At 46.8% G+C, this 12,787-nt stretch overlaps 1 protein-coding gene across 1 annotated transcript in view; it reads right to left on the bottom strand.

Moving 5' to 3' along the window:
- LOC306846037 (BAH and coiled-coil domain-containing protein 1-like) overlaps positions 1-12,787 on the bottom strand; it is a gene marked incomplete at its 5' end in the record, with an annotated part of 84,591 nt that overhangs the window by 32,055 nt on the left and 39,749 nt on the right. Inside the window, one exon of the mRNA XM_079379109.1 lies at positions 11,802-11,971. Within this exon, the coding sequence (XP_079235235.1) occupies positions 11,802-11,971 (170 nt within the window). The remainder of the gene's footprint in view (positions 1-11,801; positions 11,972-12,787) is intronic.

Here is a 12,787-nt window from a genome sequence, read left to right as displayed (position 1 = left end):
TTCTGGGACAATTATAGTGCACTGATAGACTGTGACATTTAAAATACTTACACAAGAGTGATATTTATGAAATTTTTCAGAGTACATTACATTACTGAAGAAAATAAAATATTTCCTTATCTACCAAAAACAGTTAACCTGCTGTAACCTGGATAGTACTATGTTTATAAGTGGAGATAGGGTGAAGTAATAATTACCAGAGCCACTCAGTTATTTTTCTGTCAATTTGTTTGTTTATTGATTGATTGATTGATTGATTTCTTCTTCTTATCATTTTTATTATTAACAATTAGTTTTACTTTTTACACTCAGGCCGGGAAGGATTACCACATCTTTTACCTTCTATAAATTAACCTGAAAAAAAAATAACAATGGTAAATATTAATAGTAATCTGAAAACTGCCCAGCTTGAAAAAGCCAATGAATCTGCCTAGAGTGGTCAATGTCCAGTCTTTAAAGGGATATTTCACCCAAAAATGAAAATTCTGTCATCTTTTACTCAGCTAAAGTTGTTCCAAACCTGTATGAATTTCCTCCTTCTGCTGAGCACAAATATATTTGAAAAAAACGGCAAATCCAATGGTATCTGGTACCCATTGACTTCCATTATATATACACTGAACAAAATTATAAACACAACACTTTTGTTCTTGCCCCCATTTTTCATCTCAAAGAACTAAGACTTTTTCTATGTACACTAAAGGCCTATTTCGCTCAAATATTGTTCACAAATCTGTCTAAATCTGTGTTAGTGAGCACTTCTCCTTTGCCGAGATAATCCATCCACCTCATAGGTGTGGCATATCAAGATGCTGATTAGACAGCATGATTATTGCACAGGTGTGCCGTAGGCTGGCCACAATAAAAGGCCACTCTAAAATGTGCAGTTTTACTGTATTGGGGGGTCCAAAAACCAGTTAGTATCTGGTGTGACCACCATTTTCCTCACGCAGTGCAACACATCTCCTTCGCATAGAGTTGAACAGGTTGTCCACTCCTCTTCAATGGCTGTGGGAAGTTGTTTGATATTGGCAGGAACTGGAACACGCTGTCGTATACGCCGATCCAGAGCATCCCAAACATGCTCAATGGGTGACATGTCCTGTGAGTATGCTGGCCATGCAAGAACTGGGATGTTTTCAGCTTCCAGGAATTGTGTACAGATCCTTGCAACATGGGGCTGTGCATTATCATGCTGCAACATGAGGTGATGGCCGTGGATGAATGGCACAACAATGGGCCTCAGGATCTCGTCACGGTATCTCTGTGCATTCAAAATGCCATCAATAAAATGCACCTGTGTTCATTGTCCATAACATGCGCCTGCCCACACCATAACCCCACCGGCCACTCGATCCACAACGTTGACATCAGCAAACCACTCACCCACACCATACACGCTGTCTGCCATCTGCCCTGTACAGTGAAAACCGGGATTCATCAGTGAAGAGAACACCTCTCCAAAGTGCCAGACGCCATCGAATGAGAGCATTTGCCCACTCTTGGTTACAACGACGAACTGCAGTTAGGTCGAGACCCCGATGAGGATGACGACCATGCAGATGAGCTTCCCTGAGACGGTTTCTGATAGTTTGTGCATAAATTCTTTGGTTATGCAAACCAATTGTTGCAACAGCTGTCCGGGTGGCTGGTCTCAGACGATCTTGGAGGTGAAGATGCTGGATGTGGAGGTCCTGGGCTGGTGTGGTTACACGTGGTCTGTGGTTGTGAGGCCGGTTGGATGTACTGCCAAATTCTCTGAAATGCCTTTGGAGACGGCTTATGGTAGAGAAATGAACATTCAATTCACGGGCAACAGCTCTGGAGGACATTCCTGCAGTCAGCATGCCAATTGCAAGCTCCCTCAAAACTTGCAACATCTGTGGCATTGTGCTGTGTGATAAAACTGCACATTTTAGAGTGGCCTTTTATTGTGGCCAGCCTAAGGCACACCTGTGCAATAATCATGCATCATGCATATAATCAATAGGCCTTTTGTGTACATAGAAAAAGTCTTAGATCTTTGAGATCAGCTCATGAAAAATGGGGGCAAAAACAAAAGTGTTGCGTTTATAATTTTATTCAGTGTATATATATTCCCATTTTATGGAAGTCAGTGGGGACAGGCAACTGTTTGGTTACTAATATCTTCTTTTGCATTCAGCAGAAGACAGAAGAAAGAAACTTGGAACAATTTGTGAGTAAATTATGACAATTTTAATTTTTGCCTTTTTTTTTTTTTTGCCGTTCAGTAAAAGACTGTTGTTTTGGACACAATGAATTGCATGGCCAAAAACAGGATATGAAATGATCAAAATTTCTAATATCTAGTTTTCCACAGAAGGAAAAAAACTGGACAGGTTTAGGATGACATGAGTAATTTATTTATTTATTTCCCGCATGAACTATCCCTATAATTCAGTTCAGACTGAAAAATATAAAACCCCCTCCAGTTATATAGCGGCTCCGTTTTTTTAAACGCACAGAGCAAGGTGATAATTGCAAGCTCCATTTTTATTCTCACTGCCTGTCAGCATTAATAAGCACATTCATTTATGCCAATTCATTTAAGAATGGAAAAAATAAGGCTCCCTTTGAACAATACATTACTTCTGTGGGTTATGCAAAAGTGTGATACAAGCTTGCGTTATGCAAATCAGTCTTCGGATGTTTCTCTGGTGTCTTTGTATTTCTATGCGTGACACTTGGCAGCGTAATCCCGTTTCACAGTGACGCCTGGTTGCGCCCGATAGTGGCTGGTTGCTCGGTGCTAGGCAGAGGCCTCTCAGGGCAGGTGAGCAGGCACCGCTGGGCATTGCACTGCACATTCAGCCGTTAATCTAGGCAGGACAAGGGAAGGTGCTGTGCCAGCAGGCTAGATGAGGCAGGTTTTACTGCTTAGTGCTGACATTAATGCTGCTAACACTGTAGCACTCACAGAGATGGCAGCTGTCCATAAGTGATTGACACCAGCTCACTCAGCACATGCAGAACTGTTATTATCTGAGCAGGATGCTACTGCAGCTTATTGCTGAATATTTGCAGGAAAAACGTCTCAGGTTACGTATGTAACCATGGTTCCCTGAAGGGAACGAGACGCTGCGTCGAAAACGCATATGGGAACGCCTTCAGCGTGACCAGGCTCTGAATATGATGTGTAATCAGTCAAACAAGGGCGAGGCGTCACGGGCGGGGTGACGTCACGACCAGGAAGCATATAAGCACGTGCGGCGGAGCCGGCTTCAGCTTCAAGTCATGAAGCAAGCGCTGGCAGGGATGCCGGAAGTGTGGCAACGCGACGCAGCGTCTCGTTCCCTTCAGGGAACCATGGTTACATACGTAACCTGAGACGTTCCCTTCCAGGAACTTCGAGCTGCGTTGAAAACGCATATGGGAACGAGATACCAACGCCGCCAAACTGACAAGTCCCTGCCTGGTGTCAGGACGAAAGGACAGAGGAGCCGGGAGTGGCTCGGATGTCGAGGTCATAGAACCTAACGAAAGTCAGGGGCGTGGACCACCCAGCTGCGTTGCAGATGTCCTGCATGGAACACCTGCCCAGAAGGCCTTGGAGGCCGCCACACCTCGGGTTGAGTGTGCTCTGACTCCCACCGGCGGGGGGAGCTCAGAGGCCTCGTATGCCAAAGCCATGGCACCCACAATCCACCTACTAAGAGGAGGGCTTCGTAGCAGGAAGACCCCTCTTAGGCGGACCATAGCACACGGGCAGCTGGTCCGCTTTCTCCACAGGGAGGACCTGTGGATGTATGCGTCTAGTGCTCGCACTGGACACATACGGTTGTGCTTCTCCTGGTCTGGCTCCCCGAAGGGAGGAGGACAGAAGGCCTGCAGTACGACCGGCTGTGGAACGACCGATGGGACCTTCGGAACATACCCCACGCGGGGGTAGAGGAATACTTTCGCCGAACCGGGCGCAAAGTGAATAGAGGCCGTAGTCAGGGCCTGAAGGTCACTCACCCTCCGCAGAGAGGTGATAGCCAATAAGAAAACGGTCTTGATAGTGAGGAGTCTCTCAGTTATCTCCTGAATGGGCTCGAAAGGTGCATTGCACAGAGCCTCCAGAACCACAGCCAGATCCCACGTAGGGACGAGATCGTACCGGAGGCCTCAGCGCACCGCGGAGGAAACGTGTAACCAGGGGGTGTCTACCCACTGACTGGCCACCGGTAAGGGCGTGGTATGACGAAATAGCTGCCACGTAGACCTTAACAGTGTAATGGGTTACCCCTGCGGAGAAACGGGCCTGCAGGAACTCCAGTACTGCACCAACGGGGCAGTTGACTGGGTCGAGCTGGCGGTCCCCGCACCAAGAAGTGAAGAGCCTCCACTTCAAGGCGTACAGTTTCCTCGTAGAGGGAGCTCTGGATTGGAGGATGGTCTCGACAACCTCGGTTGACAGACCGGAAGCTATGAGCTGTGCCCCCTCAGGGGTCACACCAACAGCTTCCATCCCTCCGGGCGAGGGTGCACCTCGGTGCCCCCGGCCTGTGAGAGGAGGTCCCTCCTGACGGGCACTTCCCACGGAGTGCCGTCGAGGAGAGATATCAGGTCCGAGAACCATACTCGGCCCGGCCAGAACGGTGCTACTAACAGTAGACTGACCTCGTCCCGGCGCACTCTCGCCAGAACTCCAGGGAGCAGAGCGATCGGGGGGAAGGCGTACAGACGGAGCCTCGGCCACGTCTGTACCATAGCGTCCAGTCCCAGAGGAGCTGGAGGGGTCAGCGAGAACCAGAGAGGACATTGTGCTGACTCTTGAGTCGCAAAGAGGTCCACCTGGGCCTGGCCGAAAATACCCCAAATCTGCTTCACCACCTCGGGGTGAAGCCTCCATTCCCCGGGCCTCAGCCCCTGCCTCGACAGGATGTCTGCTCCCACATTGAGATGCCCAGGTATGTGCATAGCTCTCAGAGATAAGAGCTTGCCCTGGGACCACACAAGGATCTGGTGTGCCAGCTTGTACAAGGGGCGCGACCGCAGACCTCCTTGGTGGTTGATGTAAGAGACCACTGCCGTGCTGTCGGTGCGCACCAGCACGTGGTGATCTCTCAGGTCTGGGAGGAAGTGCTTGAGTGCACGGAACACCGCTCACATCTCTAGCTGATTGATATGCCACGTCAGGTGGCAACCTCTCCACAGACCGCGGGCAGGGTGGCCACTCATGACCGCACCCCAACCGGTGAGGGAAGCGCCCGTCGCTAGCGAGACGCGGCGACAAGGAGCTCCCAACACCGGGCCCTGGGACAAGAACCAAGGATTCCTCCACATGTCGAAGGTACGGACACAACGGCGTGACACTTTGACAGCGCGGAGTGAGTTTCCCCTCAGGGAGACCCCCTTGGTCTTGAGCCACCACTGTAGGAGTCTCATGTACAGCAGGCCAGAAGGTATCACGCTGGACGCAGCTGCCATGAGCCCCAGCAGTCTCTGACACTGCTTGACAGTGAGTGACCGGCCTTCTCGCACTCTCCTGACTGTAGTAAGGATCGACTCGATCCGAGCAGGGGACAAGCGTGGTCGAATCCCACACCACGCCTAGATAAGTGATTCTCAGAACCGGAGAAAGCACACTATTCTTGGCGTTCAGTCTCAACCCCAGTTCTTTCATGTGGGCGAGAACGACATCTCGATGCCGAACCGCCAACCGCTCTGATTGAGCGAGGATCAACCAATCGTCGATATAATTGAGTATGCGGATGCCCTGAAGCCGCAACGGGGGCCAGTGCCGCATCCACACACTTGGTGAAAGTGCGGGGTGAAAGTGCTAGGCCGAAGGGAAGAACCCGATATTGGTACGCTTTGCCCCCAAAGGCGAACCTCAGGAACTTCCTGTGAGAAGGAAGGATGGAAACATGGAAATATGCGTCTTTGAGATCTATCGTGACAAACCAGTCCTCGGACCTGATTTGAGTCACGACCTGCTTGATAGTAAGCATCCTGAACTTCAGCTTTCTGACTGAGCGGTTCAGTAGACGCAGATCCAGTATGGGTCTCAGCCCTCCATCCTTCTTCGGAACAATGAAGTACCGGCTGTAGAAACCGGACTGGGTCTCGTGAGGAGGAACCAACTCGATGGCTTCCTTCCTCAGCAGAGTACCAACTTCCTGTTCCACAACCAGAGCCTGCCCGGGGCGGACCGCAGTCATAACAACCCCGCAGAACGGCGGGGGTGGCCCGCCGAACTGAATACGATAGCCTTTCGCTACGGTCTGCAGGACCCAAGGAGACACATTCGGCAGCCGCTGCCAGGCTGTCAAATGCTCTACTAAGGGAATCAGTCTCTCGAGACTGACCTCTGGTGCAGCCAGACCGCTGTCTTGAAGCGGCGCACCGGCAGGAGACGCGTAATCTGGCGGCTGAGGCGAGTTTCTCGGCTCCGCGCTGCCGGGCGGACAAACCTGAGAAATATACTCGCTTTTGCGCGAGGAGCTGGTATGCGGAGGAGGCTGCGCCCGCCCAGCAGCCACCTGAGTTTAGAGAGCGTGCATACCCTCTGCCCACCAAAGATGTTGTAAGCAGAGCAGGAGCCTTCAAAGGCGATGCCGTGGAGGGAGACAGATAGCTCGCAAGCGTCTGTTCAACCCGCGGCATCATCGCCGCATACCCGCGCTCATTCAGTTCCCGCGGGAACGACTGGCCGGGACGAAAAAATTTCACCCGCGATCTCGACACCTCGGTGAGGAGATCGGGGAAAACGGAAGGCTCCTGTGTAGAAGTAGCTCTCTGGGGCGAGAAAGGCGACGAAACCTCGTCAACGCTCGTCACATCAACCTCCTCGGAGGACGCAGCGTCAAGCCCTCGTCTCGGGGGAAGAGACCGCTTCCGAACCGAGAGACGGGGCGCCAGATCAGGCGCGGGAGGAGATAGGGACATGCCCGTCTGACTCTCGCCAGCCAGATCAGCCTTTTTCTCTTTTTTTTTTTTTTTTCTCTCCGCAAGCCCCGCGAGCGCAGCCGCCGCTCTGTCTTTTTTTTCTGATTTAAAGGCAGAAGCGGGACCGGCTTTATTCATTTTATGCTTGTGCAAACACTGCAGCTTACAAAGCTTTCATAGTTATATCATATTGGGGTGACAGAGGCGGCGAAACCTCATGAACGCTTGTCACATCAACCTCCTCAGAGGAAGAGAGACGAAGCATTGAGCCCTCGTCTCGGGGAAGAGACAGCTTCCACACCGAGAGACGGGGCGCCAGATCTGGCTGATACGGGAGGAGATAGGGACATGCCCGTCTCACACTCGCCAGCCAGATCAGCCTGCGAGCCCCACGAGTGCAGCCGCCGCTCTGCCTCGGCAGCAGCGGGACCGGCACCGCGTGGGGAGCTCGCGAAGGCTCCCTTCTCGAAGAGAGCCCTCCGGGTGCGGAGACCGATTTTGCGTGCTCCGCACCCAGGCAGACCACGCGCAAATCGTGTGTGTCCTCGCTCATGATATAGCGAGGGCAAGGATGCACACACGACTCAAAACATGGTCTGAAAGCTTCACCCCTGAGCTTGCCCTTGGCTTTGGCATGATACTGAATGCTTTCCACTTAAAACTAGGACAAACAACAGTAAATAAGACTGACACACACAGAGCGCTTCGCTGAATGACAAAAAGCTGAAGCCGGCTCCGCCGCACGTGCTTATATGCTTCCTGGTCGTGACGTCACCCCGCCCGTGACGCCTCGCCCTTGTTTGACTGATTACACATCATATTCAGAGCCTGGTCACGCTGAAGGCGTTCCCATATGCGTTTTCGACGCAGCTCGAAGTTCCTGGAAGGGAACTTTGGAGGGTTTTCTCCAAATCAGAAAAAAAGAAGAGCTAGAGACTCACTGTACCTACCAGTACATACCAGGGCCATAATACATTTGGAAACATGCCGATGAATTTTTTTCCAGAAATTTCATATGGTTTTGCCACAGAATGGTTATTATATTTAGAATATTATAAAAATAATATTTTTTATTTATTTATTTTTTACCAGTTCAGTCCCCGGAGCGACTTGAGATTAAATGCCTTGCTCACAGATACAGTGCTGATAGCTCATGGCTGTTGGCTTGAATTCAGGATGCAGAAGTCAAATTGGAATCTGAAGTAGCATAAATAATTTGGAACTGCTGTTACTCATGAATTACTTATTATTATTATTAAAAATAATATTTTTTTAAATTATACAAATAATAAAACAATTATTTTGTATTAGTTTCAGATATATTTAAATATATTTCATAAATTAAGATATATTTTTAATCATGGTAAAATGTATTATATCATCAAAAAACAAACAAGTAATCTGAAAACAATGTGGTGTACATTTATAGTGCTGAATGGTTCTACTGTCTTTCCTAATTATTTTGACTGTGCAGAACCTTGTGATTTTGTTGAATTTCTTTTAGTTACAATTCAGTAAATCCCTCTGCCTGTCATTCTGATTCAAATTTCATTTTACCAGCTTGTGGGTTGTGGTAAATTTCAAATTTCATGAACTCATGAATTAAATAAGAGCCATTTTTTGCTCAAACCAGTTGAAAAGTACTTTATCGAATAGGCTAATTCCCAGACAAAAAAGCTGTTATTACGCAGGTAGATTCTTTGAAGAAAGCTGGAACTTCTACAAATGCTAATGGTACACAATTTGCACATTCCTGCTAATCCTATCTCTCAATCTTCCTGTTCACAAGGACAGCCAATCGTTCTCCCTGTGTCTGCTCATGACAGCGCATACAAGCATGCATCTGTAAATAGCCCAGAGTAAATTGTTTAAGGAGAGACAGAGAGGGGCAGATAAAGCTGCCTGTCGAGATTTCAAATTGAGAAGAAGTGACAGAGCAGTACAAAAATGGCAGAGGGTGGAGAGGAAAGACAGAGGAGGATGGGAGGAGGTGAATGGTACTCATCAGGACTGCTAATTGAAAGGAAGTGATGGAGCCTGGCGATGGAGGAGGGGGAGGAGAGGACAGCCTCCATTCTACCGACAGAGAAAAGACATGATTGGATTGAGAGAGATGAAACAAGTGATGCATGAGGGCTATAAAGAAACAGAAGCCCTTCTTCCACCACCAGGGACCTGGTGGACAATCTGCAACTGTTCCACCATGAAAAAGGTGATTCTTTGCCAAAAAACAAATGGCCCAAAAGGGTTTTGAACCAAGAACTGCTAACATTAGGCAACAACAATTTTATAACATAATCAACATAGCTACACTGGAAATGTAATTTGGCAATGCAAGACGTGTTCAAATGACAGATCTTCCAGTTTGTGATCTATAAAATCATTTTATTTGCAGTAGCTTGTGTCAGCATTACTTTAGATACTAAAATATGTCACAATTTGTAAGAATGCAATTTGGGATTGTTATGTTTCGTTATCAAGTCAGTAAAGAAACTACCATTGCCAATCTTTGAACATCCAAGCACCAGTTCCAGCACAAGACCCAGCGTCATTTTATGAAAAAAAGGGGGTAGAAGAAAGCAGAGGATGGCAGCCTCTGTTTGGCACAGTTAAAGCTGTGGACACAGACCAGCTGGCAATGTGCCTGTTGGGCTACCCTTGTGTTTTCTGTATTTCAGTTTCCACCTTCTACAAGAAATTGAATATATACAGTAGTTGTTGTTTATGGGCTGAAGTGATCAGAACGTATGCTAGTGACTTACGCACTGTTATGACATTAGGTGGTCATGCATCAGTAGATTAATACAGTTGCAGAGACAAGTTTGAGAGACAAGTCCCATAGGAACCCAGGGCAGTTCAGCAGAAGTTAAATGTTTACTCTTACTGATCTAATACCAGCTTAATCAAATTTTGTTACTGCAAAATTTTACTTTAATTTAAAAAAGCTAATGTAATGCATGTATTTGGCAACTATGGTGATTTGCCTTTAAGACATTTGTAGTTTTCAGATTAGCATCTGATGTGTCCTTGGGCATTACAGTAGTCAGGAAATTCATAAAACTGTGATTAAAGAGCTGCTGCAAATTGACATTTTTCATATTTACATTTTATTAGATTTATGTTTGTGCTTGTTTGCAAGAGGGGTAAAATCCTTAATTCAAGATATATGCTTGAACAGACTTAAAGATTTATCCTTATAAAAAAAAATTATACTCAAATTGTTTAAGTAAATTCATACAGGACAAGACAATAACACAGTGCTACACAATATATTCAGAAATAAGTTTTATTGATATGCTGAATGTCATAATAAACTGTTCACAGACGTTGAGGCATAAGGAATTTTAGGATATCTTCAAAGTACTCTTGCAGATACGCTTATGCTGCTGCTGGCGGGAGACTCCGTCCCACAGGGTGCAGAGAATAGTCTAGGTAATTGTGCTTCTCATTTTGATCACTTGCTTTTTTATGCAAACTGAAGAAAAGACAATTTGCAATTATCTTAAAGAGGAGAGAGCTGAATGATGCTGATGGCAAGCCAGGATTCAATCACTTTCACACCACGTTCTGCACAATTAAACTGTGATACAGATAATAGCTTTCTATCATAATCCCACTCATAATCAGCCTTATTACTTAGTAGCGTAACCATTATCATCATCATTCTTATTAAAACTGTCCAGCTTCTTTGGGAACATGATCAATGTGCCATTGGCCGAAGGAACAAACCAACATCTCTGGGATTTCATCTCTTCATGGCCTGGCAGGTAGTGCACGTTTTGTCACATTGCGTGGTGCACATATGGGCAATTTCTGGGTAGTCATGTCTTGAAAATCGGTGAGCTAGTTCTCTACTAGTCCTAGCCTTAGAAGTAACACCCACGGACCATCTGATGCATATTGCACATAAAAATGGGAAAAGGTTTCACAAAATTGCATTCTGACTGGCTGGCTTTGTGTAATTTCCTGGAGTCAGGGTTCACAGGCTTTTACCAGGCTTCTATATTAAGACGAACAAGAAAGAACAAGTTTCTGTATTTGCCTTGGTTTGTGAGGTTTATGGCACCATTTAACCGGTCTTTAAGTCTCAAAACTGAACTTGACTTGTTTTAATTGGTGGTCCTTGACCAGAAAAATCTTCAAAATGGATGACTGATAGGCTCAATAAGGTAAGGCATCTCCACACACCTCCTCCAAGTGTGAACTTCAAATGAAACAGGGTTGTCTTCCACCATACCAGGGAGGGTATGTGGAGAAAAGAGTGAAAATAGACTGGGGTATAGTGATAACAGGCATGGGGATAGTGCTGCGCTCAGAGAGCCTGAGTTTGAGGATTACACAAACAACACACGGATGAACTCCTAATGGTTTCTGACTGTTTGGCACATTTGGACGTGGCCTGGAGGGGATTTATGTGTGGGCATTTCCCACTCTTGCCGTCTCTCTCTATATTGCTCTCTCTGCGGAGCTGTAGTAGTCTGTCATCTGTAGGGATCTGGAGCCAGTGCTGGAGAAGGCCGGCTCTTGATTTGGCAGGCTGGGGGCCGGGTGTGGCTCAGGCCAAGCTACTATAAGGCATGGTGAGAAAAGCCACATTGGCTTTTACACAACAGCTGCGATGCTGTTGACCATTTAGCTTGTTCTTCCTCCAATGTTTTGTGTGTGTCTGAGTTTGCACATTGTACGCATAAATTCTTGTTGATGCACATCACAGACCACAAGATTCTTTGGCTGAACTTTTGTCCCCTTTCCGCGCTGCCGAAAACCACTGGGGCGGCACATTTCACAGTGCATAAAAAAGAGAGAGCTGCTTCCTCTTGATGAGAAAGTCCAGAGGCACAAACACATGGATGGACACATATCCAGACAAACAGATTAGTTAGGTTAGTGGAACGGAGCCATCTTACCTTCATGTGAGTGAGGGAACCAGATCTGAGAGGCGCTGGAGTGAGGACCCCCACGAAAAGGAGGAGAGGAGGGAGAGGACGGTGGTCTGGAGGGGTGTGAAGGAGGGGAACCTAGACTGCTGGCCAGGAACGTCCCCATGAAGGAGGCTGAAGAGTTGCCCATCAGTCCACTGCCTGTGTAAAGAGGAGAAGGAAGGTGGAGTGGGTTAGGTGTGCTGACTGGCATGTGAACAATGCGTTGTAGCAATGACAGTGGACATATCTGAGCATAAGGATCCAAAGACTTTATAATGCAATTCCTATTGTCTATACACTATTGGCTTTCTTTTGGAGCATGTTCAGAATTTGATTATCAGCATAAAGTCTAATGCAGTGTTTCCCAACCCTATTCCTGGAGGCACACCAACACTGCACATTTATGAACTCTTCCTAATCAGACACACCTGATTCAATCCATCAGCTCAGTAGAAACTCCCAAGACGTGAAATGGATGGGTCAGATAAGTGATACATCTGAAATGTGTTTTGTTGGTGTACCTCCAGGAAGGAGAAGGTTGGGAAATGCTGGTCTAGTCCACATTGTTGAATATTCTGTCCAAGAGCCTCCAACTTATACAGGAAAGGGCATTAGAACAACATATTCATTAACCAACCTTTTGCTTTTTTACTTAATGTTTAATGGCACATAAATTGGAAATAAATATGAATGTAGAATATACTGTTGTACTCAAGGATATCTTCTTTTCTTATTGCAAAGTGCCTCAAACAATCCTTTTTAGTATATTTTTTGCCACATTCTATGTAGTAAAAGGTCTGTAAGATGGTGTGTGTTTTAAACTGAGACTAGTTACTGGGTTACTTTTTAAGTAACACATATCAAATTGACTTGCTTGTGCCCGGGAAGCATGTCTGATCAGTTCAGAGGTTAGCTGGTAATGTCTGCCAGATACATTCATTCTCCACAACCAAGAGTGGACACCACCCTTT

The sequence above is a fragment of the Barbus barbus genome, assembly GCF_936440315.1.
Source record: "Barbus barbus genome assembly, chromosome: 3".
In the NCBI taxonomy this organism is placed as follows: Eukaryota; Metazoa; Chordata; class Actinopteri; order Cypriniformes; family Cyprinidae; genus Barbus; species Barbus barbus.
The sequence above is the reverse complement of the archived record's forward strand: the minus strand, read 5'-3'. Positions and strand labels throughout refer to the sequence as shown.